The sequence below is a fragment of the Oryzias latipes genome, chromosome 13 (genome assembly GCF_053564925.1).
Source record: "Oryzias latipes strain Hd-rR chromosome 13, Olatipes_Hd-rR_3.1".
Lineage (NCBI taxonomy): Eukaryota > Metazoa > Chordata > Actinopteri > Beloniformes > Adrianichthyidae > Oryzias > Oryzias latipes.
The window spans coordinates 23,456,628-23,480,928 of record NC_136249.1 but is presented as its reverse complement, the minus strand read 5'-3'; the positions used below and the strand labels follow the sequence as shown (position 1 = coordinate 23,480,928).

The window sequence follows — 24,301 nt, the reverse complement described above, 5'->3', positions numbered from 1 at the left end:
CGGTGTAAGGTGTTGCTAGTAACCTTTGATACTGTGGTCTTAGATCTCTTCAGGTCCTTAGTTCCTCTTGTGTAGTTCTGGGCTGTTTTCACACTGTTTTCAAGATAATTCATAGGCCACTGGGGGAAATCTTGCATGGAGCCCCAGGTGGAAGGAGATTGTCAGTAATCTAGTATTTACTTGTTTTTCTTTTTTTTTTTTTTATATTTGCTCCACCAGTTGATCTCTTCTGACCAAGATGCTTAATTATTGTAGCCTGGTTCATCCATGTTAGGGTGTACAATCTTGTCCCGCATGTCCTATGACAGTTCTCTGATTTTGGTCATGGTGGAGAGGCTGCAGTCTGATTGTTTGCGGCATTCACATCGGACGCAATTGTCACATGCATTGACACCCTAACCGTGGAGAAAGCGCAAACTTTTCTCTGGACTTTATTCTTTGCCACATCATGGAAAACATGAATAATGTTGAGCCAGTAGCATGGGTATATTTGTTTTAAAAACCTCTACAGAGGCGCCGGCAAGCACATCGCTGTCTCTGGGTTCCCCAGATCTCTGTCTTTCCTAGTGCAGTGTTTTTCCTTCCTGCACCGGGAGCTGCGTCTGGGTATGGCCATTTGAAACGTTACTTCCTTCTGGCTATGGCCCAGTTTGAACATTAACCCAAAAGGGGTAAATTAAGAAATAAAACTGAAGAATTTTTTAATGTTGTCTTGATGAAATAAGCCCATGGAGCTGGAGCGATGATGCCCACTATTATGGCACCACTTTAGCCTGCCATACTCTGTGGGGTGGCGCTCGCCAACACTGTTGGTTACAGTTAAGGTATATCTATGATTAACATTCCAGACCTCTCTCATCTTTTTAAGGTGGGACGGCATCCAAAATCAGTGACTACAAATACTTTTTGGCCCCACTGTATTTTACGCAATCTGATACAAGACTGCAAAAAACAGACAATAAGCAAACAAAGATAAAATCATTTATTTGTATATAGCATTAAAATGTAAAATATTGCAATTACACTTTAGAATTCAAGACAAAACTAGAAAGTAATACGTACAGTTCAGGATGTTGGACTGTTTGAGCAAACATTCTCAATACAGTTTGTCTGAAATCTTACATGCTTATTTAATGCTCCCTAAAAAGCTTTTTATGTGACATTTAAATCAAAACATAAACAGTATGCCTAAAACCTTGACACTTTGAAGATGTTTTCACCCTTTCCTATTTTTTTATTCAGTTAATTAACCCTTTCCTAATTTTTTTTTCAGTTAAGCTCGATGGTGAGTTTCAACCACCTGCAAACCATGATGGCGAAAGCAAAATAGTCACAGTCAAGTGGCAGATGAGCAAACATGTGAAACCATTTTTCTACAGAAGGCAACCTTTCTGATGCCTTCATCTTTGGGATGGCAGGAGATGGAGTCCCATCCAGATGAGACTCAACCTGATGTATTTTCTCTTAGAATATAGTGATTCATTGATCAATCATCATCATTTATCACAGTATTTGACCATCATCCCAAATTTCCTGACATATCTAAAAAATAAAACTCACATGTTAATATATCTAAATGAATTTTTCACAAGACTGATGTTGGTCTTCATTCATTTGGGATGGTCCAGAATCACTCAGTGCATACTAGTTCAAAGATAGCTTAATTCTGGCAAAGGTAGTCACCTTTCAACAAAAAAGCAGGAGTGTAGCCATAACAGTAGATCCTTTCTTGGATTATTAGAGCACAGATGAGGGACTAAACCTTAATTCACAGGTGTACAAATTTGTATATAAGCAAATCCATTGCACAGTCAAATTATCAGTTTCTCAACTGAGCTCTGAAGAACTACAAACTTCATCAGGGATCTCACTGGCACTTGCTCTTTCATTAATTACTTTCTTTGTCATTATCAATAGGGCCTGGTGCTACTGCAGAATTCCTAATCAGTTTAACTTTGATTTGCAGACACAATTTCATTTAATCTACTTGTTTTCCAATTAAATATTGATTTGTTTTTTCACTTTTTCACTTTGAAAGCAATGCTGCATGTTGAATGAAAAAAGTTTTCACTCAAGTAGAAAATTGAAATGTACATATATTTCATGTTTAGATTAAAGACCGAGTGCAGAGTGATTCTTATGCTCCAAAGTTGGAAGAAATTGTTTTGCAACTATAAAGGGCATGGGATGGCATTTCATAAATCATTTTTTTAATTAAAATGAATAAAAATCTGTTTATATAACTCAGTCCAGTATTTGCATATCTCAGAGCCAGGTTTACATTCAAATCAAGATAACTCTAATAGAGTTCACATGAAAATCATTGCACTTTTATTTGTTCCCAACTGAAAGCATGTATTCTGTCACCACCTTTAAAGCAGCTGTTGTGCATTAAAATTATGTCTGAATCATACTGTAAAAATAGTGGGTAAAATATAGACAGATCATGCAAAAGTTCTTCAAATACAATATAAACTCTAAATTTAATACTGTAAATATATTTTTTTCTCTCAAAACTTTCTTGACTCCACAAAAACTGTCTCTTTGGTGAATTGTTACATACCATTTATTACCATAATGTTTAATCTTTTTTCTGTTGCAAACAAGGCATGGGAAATCTGGATGATAAAATATAATATCAAAATTTGCATATAATATCTCGTACATATTTCTAATATTTTTTGTAAGTGAAAAGCAGAAATAAGATAATGTATCTGAGGATGACTTGGTGAGAAATTAAATGTGAAAATAATGCTAAAATTTTGCCGTTATAATTACTTTTCTACTTGGATATGGATTAAAAAACCATAATCTTTGAGGATAAAAAACATCCAAAAATGTGTTTAATGTGAGTTCAGATTTGTGTGAAAGCAAACATAGAATCATACGTTTTGGGCGTTAACCGACGTTTTTGGGCGATAACCGATGATGACTTGAAATCCTTTGAAATATCTATTTTTTTTTATGTATTCCATGATGGAAGACCTCCACATGCAGTTGGATGTACTACTAACTTCTTTTACTAGAATTGATGCAGTAGCCATTACAGCATTTTGCAGATCCAATGGTAGGAAACAATAACAGAGAGTGCCAGATTGGCAGAGATAGAAAACCCACCCACTGGACATTTTTTTGTTCCACTTTTATAGCAGCATTGTCTATTATTGTCAGAACAATGCATAATCAATGCGTAACTCCTCTTCAAACACTATTGTCAGCTTGTGCTTATGTGGCAAAGTACACAGGTGGAAAGGAAATGACTTTGTTGAATTTATACAAACAAAGCTTAACTAAATGCACCAAGAAAAGTTTGAAACCACATTTGAAACACGTGTTCATAAACAAACAGTGCATTATGTGGAGAAAATGGAATACATTTGCACAGTCAAGTTATAGTTTTTTTTCTTCCTCTTCCTTCTTATAAATTTTCCATGAGCCACTTGATATAGTTGCTTATCATGCGTCGTGCAATCAGGAAGTCAGTTGGCCAAACGGTGAACATCACTGCTCCATGAAACCCAGAGGTGTAGTGTTCGTGCGTTACTGCAACGCCTGCGGCGCGGAGCCGCGTGGCATACATGATTCCATCATCTCTAAGGACGTCATACTCACATGTCAGAATGTAGGCCTTGGGCAGAAAGCGCAAGTCTGCATCTGGAACCAGTAAAGGTGATGCCCTCGGGTCGGCAAAAGATCGAGATGGTTCTTCCATGCTGGCTGCCTCCCTTTCTGCTCCCTGCGATATGGCAGGAGCGCTGTAGTTGTACTTTTTATGATAAGTTTCTGGTAAAAAGGTGCTCCAGTTGACAAACTTCAGCAGGATGGAAGACTCTGGACTGTTGTGGGTGTTGGCCATCATGGCTCTGAACAAGGCCTTGTCAGTGGTGAAGTACTCGCTCCAGAATCGCACCATGAGAGTGCGTGGCAAAATGGGCATGTTCTGATTCTGCTGGTAGGAAGGTGTATTGAGGTCTAGGGCCTGCAGCACGGGGTAGATGAGTGCTTGAGCCTTTAACTTGATTGGCTGTCCGGGCTCTTTTCGCAACTAACAGAAAAACAAAAAGTGATTAGCTGACTTTTGTTTTTCAAAACTTTGTTCAGTGTGTTTTTCAAGCAGATGACATAAGTACAGAAAGTCTTATCTGATCAAATGTCCCAGGCATCGCTGTTTACAAGAAACACTAAATTAGTCTCCTGTATGTCTGCCTCTTCAATGACCTTTTGAAAACCTAACATGGACCCTAACACAAGGAATTACATTATATATAACACATGATTATAGCCGTGATCAGAATAGTGCACTGTGTGCAGTAGTCTAACAAACTGTGTGACTGAAGGGCATTAACGATCATGTGCCAAGATTTGTACCCATACTCTTAATAATATACTTTTTGTGAATGATAAGAGAAATCATCTGTCCATAGCACATCTGCACACTCTGTACAACTTTATTTCAGCATGCATTAAATAGGTGAAGTGAAGCAAAAAAGAAAAGCAAAAGAACATTTTGTGCCCTTTTTTGTTTTTGTCTTGCTTTGTGTTCCGTCTTTGTATGATTTTAATTTATAAAAATTTGTTATACTGTGACATTTTTCATTTTGCAGGAGGGGTAGTTAGGCTAACTTCTTCCTTTTTTCTTGATTTTGACAAGTTTAGAATTTTGTTTAAAAAACCTGTGTGTATTTGTGTGAGGGGGAGTTATTCTTAAATCGGCAATTTAGCGTTTATTAGAAATCATCTTTGCACATTTTTTTGTGTTTTGTTTTGAAATGGCAGGTGGAAGGATGCATGAGCGATCCTGACAAATTGTCAGACTTCACTTTGTCCCACCCAAATATCGTTTTTAGAATAATGTTAAACTGGCCGAGGAAAACTCCAGTCAATGTGAAATTTTAACTTCAGGCTTCATTTTAGCCCTACAGAATCCAAGAGGTGAATCCTGAGAAAATCTAGTTACACATCTATGATGTCCATATAATAGCTGATGTGAGCTAATTGCTGTAAAAAAAAATCTCATAAATTCAAATAAATTAAGCAGAATGGAGGATCAGCTTCACTCTGTAGTGTAACACCAAAAGTTCCATGTGTCTGGTAAAAAAAGATTTAGCCGGATGTCTAGTGCCTTTTATGTTTATTTAAGATTTTATGTTTATTTAATTTACAACTGTAAATTCAAAATTCAAGCTGTTCTTGTTTAGATTCACAAGTTATGAACAGACTTGTCAGTGCAGTTCAGTTAAGTGCAAACTGTAAACTCCACTGAAACTGGGGAGTATTCACTCACAACTTAAGCCCAGCTCACTTCTACAAAATTAAATTCCAAAGAGATTATCTTTAGAATTCTTTGCCCTCCAAAGGATTACTCTCTGAGCTTTTGTGTTATCTCTCCATGTTCCTGCATGTCCACCTCACTGTTGAGAACTTTTTCTACTGTTTTGTTGCCTTCATTCTGTGCTAACAATGGTCCAACGATCAAATTCAGATTGTGATTTTCACACAAGGTTTATTTTTTCCTCAATTATGACATTAAGTCTAAATGAATAGGGGCTCATTGCTAAGATGAACATCTGTAGAAGTACCCTTTACTATTAACCTTTTTGAATAACCCTGGTGCTATTCTATTGACGTGTTCTCCCTACCATGACAAAGGTGGATAAAGGTGGACAGATTTCATGTAATCCATAGACACCAGTGAAGATCACTGAAGAAAAAAGGTTCAGCGCACTGTCTTGTGGGGTCTAGTTGACCCCACTCCCAATGTTAAAGTGCCTAGGATAGCACAAGGGTTAATGGGACTTACTGCATTTACATTTTTCTTCTGCTGGGTGTTTTCGAATAATACATGATTGTTTAGAGCACTGTATTCACAATATATTTATAGTCCCATTTCGATCATCTTTTGATCTATGGTAAAATGGTTCCCAGTGGTTTCTTTATTTTATAATTATGATATGTTTCAGCCAAAATTAAAAAATCCCGGGCCTAGTTTCTGCAGAGAAGCAGTAGGTCATTGCAAATTTGCCTCTTAGAGAAAGCCTGCCCCCTTCCTGTCATCTATCTGTTTACACTCTCTCTCGCTAGCTTACAGCCCTTCACACACCCAACCTAACGTTACGCAAGTTCAGTTGAGGCAAACAAAGACATACATGCATCTATTTGTCTGCAAGTGGATGCATCAGAATGGAGCAAAGCAGGAAGTTTTTGACCCACCGACTGTAACAGCTAAATGCTTTTTTAGATGGCCTCTTTTCATCTGCTCCTGATTCACAGAAAATTGAATAAAGAAATACTAAGAAATGCAAATTTATGATGAATTTTCTTTATAAATGTCCCCCCATTAGAAAAATGCTACAAGAGCGTGTTAAAAAACCCAAAAACACATTTTTCATCAGGGTGGGTCTTAAAGTGTTGTTTTAGAGTTAAAACCACATTTATTTACTCCAAAGATGTTCTTTCTAAAATGTCAATTTCAAAATTATCTGTCGGAAAAAAAATCCATTTATAATTCCAAGTGGAAAATGTTGTGCTTGCTTCTAGAATTTTGATTTGTTGATTTAGATTCTGTTGTTTAAGTTTTTAGGGCGAACTCTTAAATGGGACATTTGTCCTTTAGTTGTGAAGTATTTTACATAAAGTAAAACAAGTTACAAGTGTAAGAGAAGCAGTTCAGGACATTATTCTGATTGTGTAACAACCACACAACAGAAAAGTCTGTGCTGGTCTGCATTGTTGAAATGCTCTCACACAGCTACAGCTCTCGCCCTCATATATAACCAAAACACAAACAAAAGCTTTTACACACACGCTGCTTAGCACTTTTTTCTTTTTCCTTTTTTTTTGGAGATGAGCGTAAAAGATATCAGTTGAACCAAAGTTGTTTCAAAAAGGTTGTTCGAGCAGCTTTTTATTGGAGCTTTTACAACCTCCTCTCCACACAATTATAATGTGGGTCATGCGCTGTTGCAGAAGTTTTAGGATAAGGATCTACCTTTTGTGCTAGATTCTGAATTTAGTCTTTAAAAATTACATTTTTTAAAGTCCTAAACTAGATATCCTGCACAAATATTCATTGTCCAAAGAGTTCTGTAGAAACAACATACTAGCTTTTTTCAACATTTACAGACTCACTTGCAATATTATTTAACGGAAAAAAAAACTACTGTTCAAAGTCAACAACTAGATGTCTGATCACCTGTGGTTGTGATCAGTGTTTAGGGTAGATTTTCTGTCAGTTTGTTTGAACCAGATGCCAAGGCATATTCAGTAAACATCCAAGGCTGCAAGGATATACACTGAGACCAAAAAAGCAAAGCACATGGTTGCTATAGAAACCCTGCATGGCTGTGTAAACAAAGAGTTGATAATTCTGCTGAAACAGAGTAATGCTTCTCCAGTCTGTTCTGTAACTCTTTTCATCCTCCTCTCCAGTTCAGTGGCAAATATGTTGCACATAGTCTCAGTCACAGACTCAGCGCATGGGATGTATGGGATGCTACCACTGGCTTGCTGCTCTGGTTGTATGCAAATTCCTATTTCTTAAAGCACTTCAATTTTCGACACCTTCACACTGATATTAAATGTATTCCCTTTTCTCCAAAATGATGTAAATATTTTTTTATATAGTTATGAATATTTTAAAAAGTTATTAAAATATAATATATATAAACATGGATCTATCTGATTGAGTAACAACCACACACCAGAAAACTCTGTGCTGCTGGTCTACATTGTTGAAATGCTCTCACACAGCTACCGCTTTCTCCCACATATAACCGAAACACACAAACAAAACCTTTTACACAAACACTGTTAAACAACTTTTTTTTGCAGATAATAGTAAAAGATATCAGTTAAACCAAAGGTGTTTCAGAAAGGTTGTTCGAGCAGCTTTTTATTGGAGCTTTTACAACCTCCTCTCCACACAATTATAATGTTGGTCATGCGCTGTTGCAGGATATTTCTTTTATTCCTGTTGCTCTCCTGTGCTCTCTTGTGGAGTTGTATCCAGGGCAAAACAAAAACATAATTTAACCACACTGTACAGTACATGTATTATTCAAAATCCATTCTTTTCCCTTTTTCATAAATCTTATCTGTTTGTGTCTTGGGTGCAAGTTCAGACCATAAGTGTTTCTGTGCTTTAAAGTTTTGTTTTTCCTGTTTTTATTATTATTATTGTTTTATTTTGTTCATTTTTCGTGCTTGCTTTATTGGTGTAAAGCGCTTGACAGTTTACTGGTCTGTATGAATAAAATGCATTTATTTCCTAAAAGATATGTTAACTTCTGACTAATCATGCTCCTTCAAAAGAAACTAGCCTACTCAAACACATGGCCAAAATCACAAAAATTCAACGAATAAGGATCTACCTTTTGTGCTAGATTCTGAATTTGATAATTGACTTGATATGTACAGCATATTTGTCCTGACATAAGAGTGTGTAAACATATGAGTTTTAAAATGTGTTTTTATTTGACCACTTCACAGCTGCGAGTTCACCAGAGATTTATTTAGTCTTTAAAAATTACATTTTTTAAAGTCCTAAACTAAATATCCTGCACAAATATTAATTGTCCCAAGAGTTCTGTAGAAACAACATACTAGCTTCTTTCAACATTTACAGACTCACTATCTATTTGATGTAAAATAATTATTTCTGATAATGGAGACCTCGAGGGCCATTATTCTGCCTTTATCGTGGTCACTTACAAAAGTTGTTCTGCAATATTGTACTGGTCTAAACACCAGTTGATAACAGGAACAACAGGAACTCTGAACATTGGTTGACATACATTATTCAATTTTTTTTCTTTAACGATCAGTTTTAATATTGGATATTTATACAATAAAAGCAACCAAGGAGTATCCTTGTGGACTTTGTTTTTTTGAAACAAGCTTTTGCTTCATCTTCTGGACAAAAACAGTTTAGTGAGAGGTGCATTTTCCCTCTGAAATAATGCCTTGCATCACTTTACTTTCCTCCTCTGGTTTGTCCTCATGAAACAGCTGCAGCAGAGCAAGCTACATGTTCTGTAGCCGTTACCATGACAACGTGTCACCATGTATCAAATAGTCAGCTTTCTGAGAAAAACTATTTCAACATTAAATATGACAAAACTAAAGTGCAAATAACAGATTTATTAATGCAGCTAATCAAATGTTATTATTCAGCCAGACCATGGTATACTGTACTTGTATATAGGCCAAAATCAACTAAAAATACATTTCTTTCCCTGGCTCATTATTCTCTTCCAGCATGCTCTACTGAAGAGGCTCTTACACATGAAGATGAAAAATGTAAAGTCAGCATACGTTCAGTACCTGCTGGGAGACTGCAGCTGCCAGGTTTCCTCCAGCGCTGTCTCCAGACACGGCCACCCGCTCAGGATCCACAGAGTACTGGGCCAGCACTTCTTTACGGAAGAAGTGCTTGACCACACGATACACATCCTCATATGGTATGGGAAAGTGATGAGGAGGAGCAAGTCTGTAACTGAAATGTCATAGGGAAACATTAGACCAAATTAGTGACTTCATGAAGTTTTATTTGTTTCTTGGCCTTTTTCAATGTTAGCTGTCAAAGGGCTTTGATAATAAACCACGGCGTGTGTAAGTCGTGTCATACCAAAAGTAAGTATTCAGAGAACACAACAAACATGCAAACTTATATTGCATAATTCCACACTGTATTGAAAAAATATCATCTGTAGCTAGCTAGCCACTACTTAGTTCAAAAGTGTCCAGTTTGACCTGATCTATTGATAAAAAGTATCATAATTATTCTATTTAAGGTTGTAGAGTTCAGGGAACATTTTTCTTTGAAAACTTGTCTATTGTGGATGCAGTGAAAGATTTTTGTTTATGCTCTTAGTAAAAGTTGAAGAAAGATCTTTTCTTTACTTAGTAGTAAGTAATTTTGGCATAGTGTCTTGTGGTGAAGAAAGAAAATTAAAATAAAGGTCTAGATTCAGGATAATCTTTTCATAATTCAATTGTTGCCTCTTGAATTGTAATTGAATCACATTGTGAGGTGCCTAAAGTTTCCCACCCCTACCATTAACCTATGTTTACGTGTGAATACAACATGAATCATAAAAAAAAAAAAAAACATTGCAGATCATCATTTAAGCCTTGTTTCCACTGAGCTATACAATAGTTTGAGCGTTTCCATTATAAAATGGATCCATTAAACCGTACCAAACCATATCATTTTTGGACCCCTGTTCATTGGTCCATAGAAAAATAGATGGTTAGGACAGAGCTACTGTGGTCACACTATAAACCAGTTGATTGGTGGAAGATTATTACGACAAAAGAAAGCACCAAACCCATGCCAATGTTTCCAAACCCCACCTGCAATCTTCTCTCAAACAACAGTAAATTACTCATATCTATGAAGCACCAAAACCCAACCGGGAAAAAAACAGCTGCAGGATGACCTTCATTGTTGTTGTTAATATCTTTACTTTGGCTGTAGTCACATAACTATGACACAAAGCTACGGAATCGGTGTACACTTGCATGCGCCGTGATGGTCCAACTTTGAGTGGAAATGCTCATCTGAATTACCTGGACCATTCCAAACTATACGTAATGCTCAGTGGAAACAAGGCTCCAGAGTCCAGAAAACACTCATTTTCCAAAGTTAGAACTGATGACAGCAGTCTCAGTGGGAAGTCAAAGTTTGCCAAGCCCTGACGGTGACATTTTAACAAATGTTGTCTCTGGGATTGTTACACATGCCTGAGCTCCATGTAAAACGACAGCAGGGGCTTAGATCGGTCAGATAACGCTATAATACTCCCACACCAACCAGAACCCCCATTCCTAAACAGTCCAGCCACACTATGCAATTCAACACGCAATTAGAAATGTCGTCTGAAACAAAAAAGAGCAGCAGTAAAAAGAACTAGCAAAACAGATTCAGCAGAGTTGAGCCACAGAGCCTTATATAAACAGTGAATGTCTCTGTGGCAGACGAAGAGCTGGCAAGACACAAATGAAATGAAATCTGTTAGCCTCACTCCACTGTACCATGCCTTCAATCAGAGAGGACAAAAGAGCTGCAGCAATGAGCAAAAAGATGTAGCTTTTACAGAATTACATTCACAGGATTTTTATTTACAGATATTGTGTGCAGTAAAGTAGTGGCATGAAGGTTAAGTACTTACTCCACAGACAGAACGACTGCATCTAGTTCAGTGACTATTTTTCTGGCCAGAAGATCATACGGACTCATTCCTGCGTGAAGAAGAAAACACATCTCAAAATCAGACGACGAACTTCCAATTAACCCAAAAACTAACCGTAAAAAAGGTTGCAGGAACAAAACACAGCAGAGGGAGAGGTTAACCTGCTCGGTAGTACTTCCTCTGAAATACTTGGAGCCATTTAGCAGATTGCACAAGCAGCATGATGAGTGTCAAACTGCATGTCATGACCTAACATGGATTAGCAATGATTACCACCCTTTGAGGTCCCCGCCGCTCCAGCAGATGGCGTGCTATTTCCTCCAGATAATTTGTGTATTCCTTTAGTAAAATGTTTAGCATTTTTGTTCATATACTGCAACAACAGCTGTCACTATGTAAATATTTTTGGTTCGCAAGGTTGTTTTTTTTTAATGCTTTTAAAGTAAACCTATAAAGGTTGCTGTTTGCATAACCCTTTTCTATTTAGAGTTTCATTCAGTGGGGTAGACAAAGAGACTAGTGTTCCCATCAACTTACGTGGACTCCCCAGACACCATCCTCCACCGTGCAGGTAAATGACAGCTCTCCTGAGATTAGTCCCAGCCTCCTGAACGTTGGGCTGGTACAGCACCACATCCACTCCATCAAACGTGTCTTCTGTCACCTTCACATGCTCATCAGACACAGGAACCACTTTTTCTACCAGAGTAATGACGTACATTACGCCCATGTAGTCCTTCAGGCCCAGAAATTCACAAAGGTCTGCCTGGACAAAGCAAACAGATGTAGGGAGAGATTATCTAAACAGTACATAAACGTGAGCAGTCATTCAGCTGAAACTTTGCAGCAATCAGATATTTTGTGCTTCTCTGCCATTCTTCTGAAAATCTGTTGTTCTTGATCTCCCAGTTATATTGCAGTTGATTAAGTAATCTATTTAAAAAGTTGCATTTGACTCAGTTTGGTTAGTTTAATTTTTGGTTTATTTCAAGCAGGTTCAGCAACAAAAACAAAGGAAAAAGACAATAAAAAATAAAAATACATATATCAAAGGTATTCAAGATTTTAATTCATATAAAGAGTAGATTAATTCAATCCATTAAGTATTTGATTAATTAGTTGAAAAGCAGCGAGAATAAGTGAATTTATATAATCCCACCCCTATTTTTTGTTTGGCCGTGTATAAAAGGTTCAGCCGTGGGTAAACCAATCATTGCTATGCACTTCAGTCAAACAGTTACTGTAACTACACCACCACACACAGTTATAATAGTTTTATATCAGTGATATACTGTTCCACTTTTTATCCAGGCAAAATCAAGTGTTGTGAATTGTAGGTGAACATCTTCTTTCTCTCATTTATTAAAAAATGCCTTTGCTTCACAGTGGTTTGTTCTGTATCACTTTGGCTAAACTGAACCTAGTAGTTGCGTTCTCAAAAAAGGAGACAAGGCTTGAATGATTGGGCTTATCCAGCTGTTCCTGGACTTTCCAAAAATATTGAACAGTCTGACCTTAGTGTGTCAGAATTGCATTACAAGGAAAACCACCAAATCATTTTGTTTTCAATATCCCACTGACAAATGATGGCATGGGGTTTTGCTGGAGTGGTGATTACTTAATCAAGTGAATGTGATTGGAAGAAGCTGGCCAAACAAAAACCCAACATTTACAATTATTAAACTATGCCAACACTTCAAAAATCCTTGATTGAGAAAAAGCAACATAGATTATGTTTAATCTGGAAAAAGTCAGGTCATTTGACTACTTAAGAGATCCCTTGGTATAGAAATTGAACATTTGAGTTTCCCTTTCCGTCTTCTTTCAGTTTTTCTCCCCAAACACAATATCCATGGAGTCTTGCCTGATTCAATTCTCTCAGTTGTATTGATTCCCGTCATCAAAGACAAGACTGCCAGTTTAAATAGTCTGTTGAATTACCGACCGATTGCCCTTTCCAGCAACATTTCAAAAATTTTAGAATATGTTTTATTGACTAGACTCGAAGTGCATCTTTTAACAAGTGAGAATCAATTTGGTTTTAAAAAAAGTCTCGGCACTGATATGTGCATCTACGCGTTACAGGAAATAGTTGGGAAATACCTGCATTTGAATACATCTGTATTTTTGTGTTTTATTGATGCCACTAAGGCCTTTGACAGGGTCAACCACCTCAAGCTTTTTCAGAAGCTAATTAATCGAGGAGTGCCCAAATACCTTGTACCATTCCTGGCTTTCTGGTATGCTAATCAAACAATGGTAGTCAAATGGGGCAATGTCTTATCAGAGCCTTTTTATGTAAGCAATAGTGTTCAACAGGGGGGGATCCTCTCTCCATTTCTATTCAATGTGTATATTCATGACCTATCCACTAATCTGAATCTGTGCAAAACTGGGTGTGTTGTTGGATGTCAAACCTTAAATCATCTTATGTATGCTGATGACCTTGTCATTTTTAACCCCTACAGTGCTGGGTTACAAACACTTTTAAAAGTTTGTTCTGACTATGGCAGAGACTTTGATATAAACTACAATCCCTCCAAAAGCTAAGTAATGACTGTAAGAACCAAAGACGACAGAAATGTAAACTTTCCTGTTTTTAAGCTTTGTGGAACGCCTCTGGAACAAACCTCATCTATCAAATACCTTGGACATTTCATTACTGATGATTGGAGGGATGATAGAGACATTCAGAGACAGTACTGTAAACTCTATGCTCAGGCAAACATGCTGATGAGAAAATTCAGTACGTGTTCTCTTCAAGTGAAGTGTTCGCTGTTCAGAGCTAACTGCACTCCTCTGTATGCGGCCCCTCTTTGGTGGAACTATGGATGTGGGACATTCCGCAAATTCTTAGTGGCCTATAATGATGCTTTTAGGCTTCTGCTACAGGTGCCCAGGTGGTACAGAGCCAGTCAGCTATTTGTGGATGCTCACATCCCCACCTGTGAAGCACTACTGCGTAAGCTTACATACGGCCTTATAGAACGCCTAGACAAATCTAAGAACTCAATTATCATGTCTCTGACTGATCCCAAAAGAAGCTCATGCCGCTACACTTCTGCCCTGAGGAAACACTGGATACAGCGATTATACTCTTTTTAATTTATATCTTTTTACTTTTTATTATGTATACTGTATTTGTATCTTTTTCTATGGACCACATCTGAGTCTGAAATAAAAGTGTGTATTCAACAGGGTGAAAATTAAAACAATATGGATTCAGAAAATTTGCGACGTAACTCTCACACAACTGGCCACCATGAAGTCCAAAACCTAATCCTTTGGAGGGTCTTTTCGATTGGCAAGAGAACAGTACATAGCACGTCAGCTCTGCTGTCTGTCATCAATACAAGACTTTAATGGAGATATATGTGCATGGTCCTGAATGATCATTGTGCCATGAATACTGAATAAAAAATAAAAAAAATAGGAAAAGACAAGAGAAATACCTTTGAGTGTTAATACTGTTACTTTTCTGAAGAACTGACAGTCGCCTGATCTTATTTATGTAGGAAACTCACAAATATAGACGTTCTAACAGCATGCCTGCCTGAGCAAATCAGATGATTCTTTTGTGTGATGTGACCACACACACCAAGTCATTACGTCTTGGATATGCTCGTGACATAACAGTGGCACTTCTGCTTTTTAAAAATATTAAAATAGTAAATTAATACTAAGCTGGTATATATGCCGGTACTATAAAACTGGTTATAAAATAAATGAGTAATTAAACCAACTTAACCTACTTTTTTGATTATGTTGACTGTAAAAATGTAACTACTACAGCACCAACACGTTCAACATATCACTGGTCCAGATATCTATTCACTCCCTTAAAGCCTTGATAAAACGTCAGATTAGGCATGACACAATGAGCAGTAAACCATAGACGTCTCCTGCTCATCATATACTGAGACAGGTTTCCTTAATAGGATCTATTATTAGAATAGGTGAGGACTATATAGCATGGATTAGAATCTGACATAATCTGATGTAGCCTTACCATCATGTACATCCACATCAGCAAAAAGATATATATATAATATAATTGACAGGACAAACATGACAATCTGTATACGTTTTTTGAACAATGAAAAACTATTTTTTTGCTGTTATTGTTTTTAAAAGAGACACATCACTATAGTTAACAGAAGTGCAATGTGCACTCAGATAATTCTCTGAATACAAATAAATATTTGTTTCTCTTACCAGGTGACTGAGTGATCTGAAGAAAGAGTTGGCCAGCATGAGTTTCCATCTCTCCTCTATGTCTTCAGGAATTGGCTCGTAAATATAATACGCGGTAAAAGAACATAACGCCACGAATAAGACAATACTTCCCAACCTCATTTTCCAGTGTGCGTCCCCGGCCGCTGACACAGGCGGCGGCTGGTGCAAAAAAGAAAAGGAAAGAAAACAGAGCGACTAGTATGAGTTGAGTTCTTAACAAGCGCCACAAATAATCAATTTCAGCTCCGGACGAGTTCAAAATGACAGCGAGTGGTGAATGTCATTTGATGGTTGTGCATATTCGGAGCTGCTCCTCGCTGCTTTTGCAGAGCATGCCTTCGTTGTGTCATTCGGCGGCTGAATTAATTAAAGTGTGTTGGGGAGAGCGCGCGCGCGGGCGCGCGGGGTGCTCACGAGACAGAACGTCCCACCGTGTCCGCAAACGCCTCAGGTGCCGCTTATTGTTTACAGGTTACACACAGAAAAGTTTTCAATCCCACAAGATTGAGTGATATCACAGTTTACGAAAAAGAAACACGTGCATATCCAGATAAAAACAGGAACATTTGGAGCTCATTTGTTAGATTTCCTTTTCCTCTTTTTGTTGTTGTGTGTGTTCCTTATAGCCTGCTGGTCAAAGCAAAGCACTCTAGTGCAGATAAATAGCTGTGGGTGCAAGGCAGCTTAAGCTAATAATATTTTATTTGAGACAGAGTCAGCAGAGATGTCAGGTTTCCTGGCAGCAGGACCCTCCAAAGCGCCACAAGCAAGAAGTTCTGCACAAGTAGCTTCCCTCCAGTCCAGACCCAAACAGTCCTGCTCAATTTAAGGTAGCTTTCTTTCAGATTGTTTTTCAAGTAGAAGGAAGTCGTTATCCAAAGGTATCTAGTGCTGAATAGCTGTATAAACATGCCTGATTTATAGTCTAAAGCTTTAGTAACATGACAGAAAATATGTGGGATTGTGCAAATTCACCCCACAGTTGCATTTGCAGACATGAAAATTCACACAATGATGAACAATAGTGCAAAGTTCACTGACATTTAAACACTTGTTGGCAGATGCTAACAATCATTCAACACTTTTACTTTACTGACACTAAAATCTCTTACATATTTTTATAATTGTGTGCGGTTTTTGGTCTTACGGTTAAAACTCAATTATACTGGCATGACTCATTGGCAGAAAATTAAATTTAGTCTGCTAGTGGCAATGTAGTGTGTTTTTATCTTTATTCTCCGTTAAAATTTAAATTTTTACACACAACAAAAACTGTAACTTCATGGAAACAGCACAAACAGCTGAGTAAGACTATCATTTTTAATAAAGTAAAAAGTATGGTGCAGTTTCAAAAAAACTTCCCCAAAAATGTATTTGAGTAGTAAATGTAACTCATCGCGTGATGCAAAATATAATTTGGCTTTTAGTAGTTTTTGTCATTGTGTAGAGGACAGAAGTGAAAACTGCCTGGCTTGATGAAGGAGAGTCTAATGGCAGGGATGCCCAGTTTAAGCTAGTCTGTTCAGTTTAGTCTAGTTTAGCCATATGAATTCTGACTTCATGTTGTTTATGATTTCATGTTTTATTGAGTCGACTATTGTTGAAATATTGGGCTATATAAATACAATTGAATTGAATTGATGGCAGAACCCCAAGCTTAAACAAGACACAAAGCAAAACATGGACTAAAATATGATAAATAAATCACATAAACATGAAGGAATAAATCTAATGCAGAGAAGCAAAGATCTGTAATGATTAACAAAGTATGACGGAAGACAAGAAAACATTTAAAACAGCACAAACCCTCAATGCTTTCATGTCCTTGATTTAATGAAAGAGCTTTGAGACTGAGCTCTTGCAGTGAGTCATTGTTGATGTTCAATTGTATGGTAGCAGGTTCACACAGGTGGGAGTGTTGTGTGTCAATCTGCCCTGTGCCTTAAGCGCATGTTATACAAGTAAATTTAAGATTATTTCAAAGATATGATTTGTGTACAAAATGCTGCAACCAAACCGGCCTTGGAGGTATTTCGCTGTTTCCATGTTTTCTTAAGTAAAACAATATAGTATTTAATCTAGCTAATGAACATGGTTTAAATGTCAAAAGCCAAATCTGTTGCATTTCTAAATTAGACTTTTCTGAATAGAAATAATTTGAATCATTTCACTGTTGACAGTAGTCTGTACTACTGATGTCATAAATACTCTGACTATGATGGGGCAACCAGGCCACTGGGCTGGTGCAACTATAAGGATTGTTTGCTCTGTCATTTTAACTTAGCACAGATATCCTTTAAAGCCCCACTTTGATCATCTTTTCATCAATTATAAAAGCCTTCCCATTGGTCTTTTTATTACGATTATGCCGTTTCTAGGCAAAATCCCCAAACCTGTGTTGTTTTCTAGGAAATAGTTTCTGCAGAGTGGCAGTAGTTCATTAGAAATTTGCTGTTGAATTGTGCATGACTGTTGGCATGGAGTGAGCCCTCCTCTACTTCCCAACATCCATCTGTTCTCTCCCGGTAGCTTACAGCCCCTCACATACCTAACATTACCAGTACAACAGAAATGGTGAGCAATATTGGAGCTGTCCAGCCATACAGTTTTCAGCCAGATGTAAGCGCAGATGAGGAAAACAAAGACGCACATGGATCTATTTGTCTGCAAGTGGATGCATCACAATGGAGCAGTGCAGGGAACTTGTGGCCTGCCAGCTGTAGCAACTACTTCCCAGCTACAAGCTTTTTTGAACTGCACTTTTTAGTCTGCTCTTGATGCGCTATCCATCCATCCATCCATCCATCCATCCATCCATCCATCCATCCATCCATCCATCCATCCATCCATCCATCCATCCATCCATCCATCCATCCATCCATTTTCTTAACATGTTGTATCCCTTTTAGGAACACAGGGCTACTAGAGCCTAACCAGGCTACTGGCGGGTGAAGGCGGGGCAGATGCACTAAGATTTGAATAAAGAACTACTCAGAATTACAATTTTAAGCTAAATTTTCTTTATACCTGTCCCCTATCAGAGAAAATTGGCAAAAGAGCATGTTAAAAAGCAACGTTTTTAATAAACTTCATCGCTAAATCGTTTTTTTAAACCAGGGAGCAGTTCAACCCTCGCTGCCCAACTAGTCAATGGGACAACAGTACGTGTGCGTGTGTTGCAGTGTTTGCCAAGATTTGGGTGTGTTTTGGGGAAAAAGTGTGTTTTGTTTTATTACTGCCCCGGCCCTGTCGAGGACGTACTCTGTTTTCACTTTACACCCCACACACACACACAAAAAATCTGCTGGAGGAGGGGGGGATGTTGAAACAGGCTCCATGGTGAAATGGTGTTACACACAGATATAATCAGGTTATGTGTTATCTGTATGTTTAAACTAACACAACAAATGAATGCAGCTGTGAAAGTAAACAGGGTTGAGGTTAGATACCCTTAAAAGAGCCTGATATGGCTTCTTTAAACAAACAGAGAAGCACAAGTTGTTCTGAAAACATCTTCAAGATGAGTCTGTATGAAATTCCTTTCTAAATTTTGTACTTTGAGGGAATAATAACAGTTAAGTCTTGAAGGTTAAAGCCACTTTAGAATCCTGCCTCATTTTGGCTTTAAAAGGATTTGTGTCTAAATCGATAGCTGTAAAGTAGTCTGATTTTCTTGCACGTTTTACCTTAGAATCCAAAATCACATGTCTCCACGTGACTGCAGTAACCTCTGTCTAATGAGCCCTTAAAACTTTCTCTCTACAAGCTGAAGGTTGTAATTAGTTGCCTTTTCAGAGGAGGCAAGTGTCTCTTTCCATCAGCCATCAAACTTTATTGAGATGTTATCTTCCAGATCCAGAGCCTGACAGAGGGTGAAAGCCTTTATGAGGCCGCTCACCGCTGATCAGTGGAATACTAAATCTCTTCTATGAATACGGTATCACTTTTTGCACACAGAGATTCTCTTTGGAGTTTCCTCACTCCGTTTTGCCTTCAACCGCCGGCCTTCACTCGGCCTTCGAAGGAAAACCACCTCAGCTCACTAGTAAATCTTTAATAGAGCTCTCCTCGCTCTGTGTATCTTGTTAGCGGGGAGAAACCGGTGTCTAAGGATGACGGGGTGGGGATGTTGTCTTCAGCATGCTGTGCTGTGCCGTACTGTGCCAAGCTGTGCACCATAGCTGTCCAGCTGTCTGCTTAGTGTTGTGATAACTCAAGCAGATTTAAAGGCCGTCTGAAGACTAAAACAAGACTGAAATGTGTTCATCCGTTAAAGTCTTTGTAGCTGAGGATATAATCCCATTTATTTCCAGCCATTTAAACATGCATTTTATGAAGTAATGCAATGTGATTTTTTTATTGAATACATTTTAAAACATGCATGCGTTTTTGTAAACCTTTTCGCTTTGTGAAAAAACCAACTGTAAACCATTAAACGTTTTTTTTTTTAAAATACCTGTCAGTTGTTGCAAGACAGACTTGTGGGATTTCAGTGTGGTGCATTACAGTTACACTGAGTATCATTCTCCAAAACAGTCGATCAGTTGCTTTAACTCTTTTTTCAAAAACACGACTCTTTGTTATCTAAAACACAATTTGTAGTTAACACGCAATTTGCAAAACTCTCATCTACTCTTTGTAGAACACATGACACAGTTTTGCTTTTAAAACACAGTTGTCATTCACAACACAGGAGATGCAAAACGTTAACCCAAAGAGGCTGTTCCAACACAACAGTCACCATCAACACACACCTGAAGACACTAGTTAAAAACATCGACTGCAGTGAATATAAAGACAGTTCTAGAACAACTGAGCAGTTTTTCAAAGATGGATAACAGAGCAAGACCCGCACCAAGACCTGAACCGGCTCCAGGACCTGGACTCAAAATGAGCACCATCGTTTCTGATGAGATCCAGGCCATAGTTATTGACAGGTCTATGGAATGATGGAATGACCATGAGGAAAGCGGGTCAAAAGGTCAACCATCAACTCAGCATGTTCAAGTACCGGTAGTTTATCAGCATCATTCATATGGACATTCAACAAGAAATTGACCAAGAAGATTTTGTTGTTTTCTGGGACAGTAGTTCAACACAATTCCCCAATTTGTATTAGTTTTCCTTCACCTTGTTCTCCATTCCTTAGCCCAACTCAAGAATTTGTTTCTGCTTGGCATTGAAGTCCTTTGATCTGACCCACACATAGAGAAGATGGTGAAGTACAATAAATGTGAACCTGGACTTACAGTAAATCAAAAAAAAAATCCTTAATACTATTTTTGCTTTAATTCCCACGGTCCAAAAACATGCTTAATGGGTTCATTGATGATTTTAAATTGTCCCTTAGTGTAAATGTGAGTGTGTATGAGTATGGTATGTGATCTTGTGACCCTGCGACAGACTGCCGACCTGTGCAGGGTTTGGCCGGCCTTCACACAACAGTAGCCGCATAAGGCTCCAGCATTCCCGCGAGCATGACAGAGAAGCAAAATTTTGTCAATTAAGACAATGGATGGATGGATTTTTTTGTCAACAGCTGGATTTTTAACAATATTTGTATTAATGTGTGCATGTTTGCCTTACAGGATATAATTTAAGTACTTTTTAGTTTCTCTGATTGTTTTTTGGGCTCTATGAACAAAACATGCAGCCAATGAATGTGCGTTGAAAGTTATGCTAGGTCAAACGCTGACAAATTAGGGTATTTAGATTTAGTAGTGATCTAGTGATAGCATCTCTTTTAATTTACGGAAGTGAATCGTTTGAAAATGGATCATGAAGGAGAAATTAATAAATACGAGTTGTGCCCTAACAGAATTCTATGACTTCAATTTTTTCAAATGTCCAAATAGAGCTGTGAAAGAAAAAGTCTTGAGCAAGAATAACGAGAATAGGACTTTCAACTTTTCGCACCAAGCTTCTCCGAACTGTAGGTGGCAGACATACACTAGTATCTAGTAGCAACATTCCAGTATAAGCACCATGTGCTCAGCACCTGTGTCACATGCCTGGTGTGAACATAGCATTAGAAAAAAATGAGGCAAATTAGGAACAATAATTAATACATTCATCCATGATAGAGAAAATGTGGGAAGGGTTCATTGCAAGAAAGGAGAGAAAAAAATACTTTCTTTGCATCCTAAAATTCAACTTAAGTGATGAGTCATTAAGGCCAACCTTAAACCAAAAATACAGAAACAGGTTCAGTCTATTTGAAGCCTTAAGAAGAATACTGGTATCCTGTGTCTTTTCCTATAATAGTCTAAAGAACATAACCTGTCGATAGGACACATTGAGCAAATTTTAAAAAATTGGATATGGATTAGAGAAAAGTCTCTTCAAACAGTCTGGTTGGCAAAAGATCCAAGAGGCAAGTTGATGATTTACAGGGAGCTGTTATTGATGCTGTTTAGAAAGCTCAAGAGGACAACAACAAAGGCAGTTAAAGGCAGTTCAACTGCTATGTGATAGTCTTCTTCACTGCACTTAACAGAATCCACATCCAGTGGGATCATATTGGACAAACACATTAATATATTAACACTGCAAAGATCACCTAAGATCTATATCCAGTAAATTATTAAACACAATAAATTAAAAAAAGGGTTTGCTTCTGTTGCATTGCAAAACAGTCATTTGTTTTAAATGGTCTGTTTGTGAGTCATCCCTGGGTGTTGCATAACTGCATAACATCATGGCTTTGGATTGCTGTGCACCTAACCAAACACTAAACCACCTATTTAAGCTGACCATGGCACGGAACAGTGTCTGTGCACAGTATAGATCAAACTCTATTTGAATCAAACTTTGGGGGGTTTATACAACATGGTATCTGCTGAGTGTGCGGAAGCCCCCCACCCCTGGCTACAACAAAAACCCCAACCACATCCTGAACTCAAAAACATCACGTAATCCTGGAGAAAATAGTTTGAAAAAACAGCCCATGTATTTTGGGTAATCTTTCTGTGTGATTTCGATTGAGAGAGACTAAATTGTTAATTGTTTAAATTTAGAATTTCTCTTCATCCAAGCAAATAAAGTGACATCGACTATCAGCTAATTTAAAAAACAAGCAATAACGTTACAGGTGCTATATGCCAATGAAGGTTTACGTGCACTGTGAAGAATGAAATTGAATACTGTAATAATCACAACACCCAAGAAAAAGACTTTCCCTGGAAGGAAATCTATTTCTCCTGAAGAGAAAAACTTTTCTGAGAAATAAAGAATTATGTTTGGAGTTTCCTTTATGCTCAGCATGGAAAGGTTAAACAAGGAAAAACATCAAATAAAACAACAAAAACATAAAAAATAAATAAATAATTTGATTAATGCTAACAAGGATGATTGAGAAAAAAATTGAATCATACTATTTATCACCTAATGCATAAATGTGGAAAAAAAAGTTCTGATTATGTCTTGATGTTCCTGCTTTAGCATGCAGTAGTCCTTACTTTATTTTTGGTTTAGATACCCAGACACCACTAGGGTATAAAAAAATGAGGTAGTAAAGACTTAATGGAAAAACAAGAAAAATACACAATTGGAATTGAATGCAGCACAATGTACATGTGTACATCCCATTGCCAACCAACACAAAGTTGCACAAAAACTACAAAACAACAGAAGAATTTACTCTATACAGTTACAGGAAGAAAAAAACAGGAAGCAATGTTTTCCCTGGCCAATCAGTGGGGAGAATAACGCCTACCATGGTGAATCCAGCCATGAAAACCTTGGAGAAGAGCTATAGGCGTTTGTGGATTTCGGTCATACACTTTCCATATGCAGCCAAAAAAAAAGTCCTCAATAGGATAGAGGAATGGAGAATATAGAGGGAGAAAAACAACTAAAAAGCGTGGGTGGGCAGTAAACCAGTTATATACCAGAGCAGCCTTGTGAAAATGTACGTTCCCATATGACAACGTACCTGAGCTGTTCTGGGCCATCTACCTGATCTGGTGGAATGAGTGTGTTGTGTGTCCAGGAAAGTGATCAGATGGGCAATGTTGTAGAGGCCAAGGGTAGCATAGTGATAGATGACGCCGTGGTGGGTAAGCGCTGCACACATTGTGATGTTCCCTCCACGCTGCCCAAGGACTTCAACAATGGCACACTGGCCGATGATATTCCTTTCCCTCTTTTGTCTTTTTGTGAGGTTGAAGCCAACTTCATAAATGAAGATGAACTGGTGCTCCTCTGTAGACACCTCTAGCTCCAGGACTCTCTAAAACACACATGACAATATCAGAATTAGACATGGAGTGGTCACTATTGTGAAACACAATCATTATGATTCCAATATTGAAATATTTTTAATTTACTGTATAGAGTGTTGCATGCAACGAGTGTAAATAGGATTGGACATTAAAAACAAGGCAATACTAATGTATATGCCCACTGCCATCCATACATCCATCTATACAACTGTAGGGACCTTATGGGAAACTAACTCTACACACACAAACATACACCTCCCCAATTTTTAGTTCCACAAAGAGTAAAGTCAAATCCCATCAAGTACATTTTGTTCATTTAACGTGTGACTTAGCCAGGTCAGCCAATCTACAACACATCAGGGAATAAACTATTTTTCATTTCCCATGTCAAAACTGGGATCTGGCTGAACTAAAGAGACAACTAAGCACCAAGACTGTCATGGACTTCATCTTTTTTACCAGTAACCTCATGTGTTAGCATGATAAAAAAAAATGGTTTTCAGGCCATAACTTAAACACTATAATAGTTCCAGAACTTTTACTTCATTTTAAATGATGAGCTTGTCATAAGGCCATGTGTTGTTGGTTAAACACCCAAGTTGTCCAAGAAAAATACCCCCTTTCCTGTTCTGATTTTCTTGCTTTTCATTC

The 24,301-nt window shown here is 37.7% G+C and overlaps 1 protein-coding gene across 1 annotated transcript; it reads right to left on the bottom strand.

Annotated features, from left to right (window-relative positions):
* Positions 1–968: 968 nt before the first annotated feature.
* Positions 969–16,082, bottom strand: aadac (arylacetamide deacetylase). Its single transcript, XM_004075365.5, has 5 exons — positions 15,408–16,082; positions 11,730–11,958; positions 11,172–11,241; positions 9,322–9,493; positions 969–4,045 (listed from the first exon to the last, which is right to left on the bottom strand). The coding sequence occupies exons 1-5, from the start codon at positions 15,546–15,548 to the stop codon at positions 3,419–3,421; spliced, it is 1,239 nt and encodes a 412-aa protein (XP_004075413.1). The 5' UTR covers positions 15,549–16,082; the 3' UTR covers positions 969–3,418.
* Positions 16,083–24,301: the final 8,219 nt, after the last annotated feature.

Bases quoted from the DNA above. Each gene is read 5' to 3' on its own strand.
- aadac (XM_004075365.5), bottom strand. From the start codon at position 15,548: ATGAGGTTGGGAAGTATTGTCTTATTCGTGGCGTTATGTTCTTTTACC. The intron at 11,959-15,407 runs GTAAGAGAAACA...TGCTTTGTCCAG, and splicing joins TCAGATCACTCAGTCACCTG to GCAGACCTTTGTGAATTTCT. The intron at 4,046-9,321 runs GTACTGAACGTA...TTTTTCTGTTAG, and splicing joins CAGCTGCAGTCTCCCAGCAG to TTGCGAAAAGAGCCCGGACA.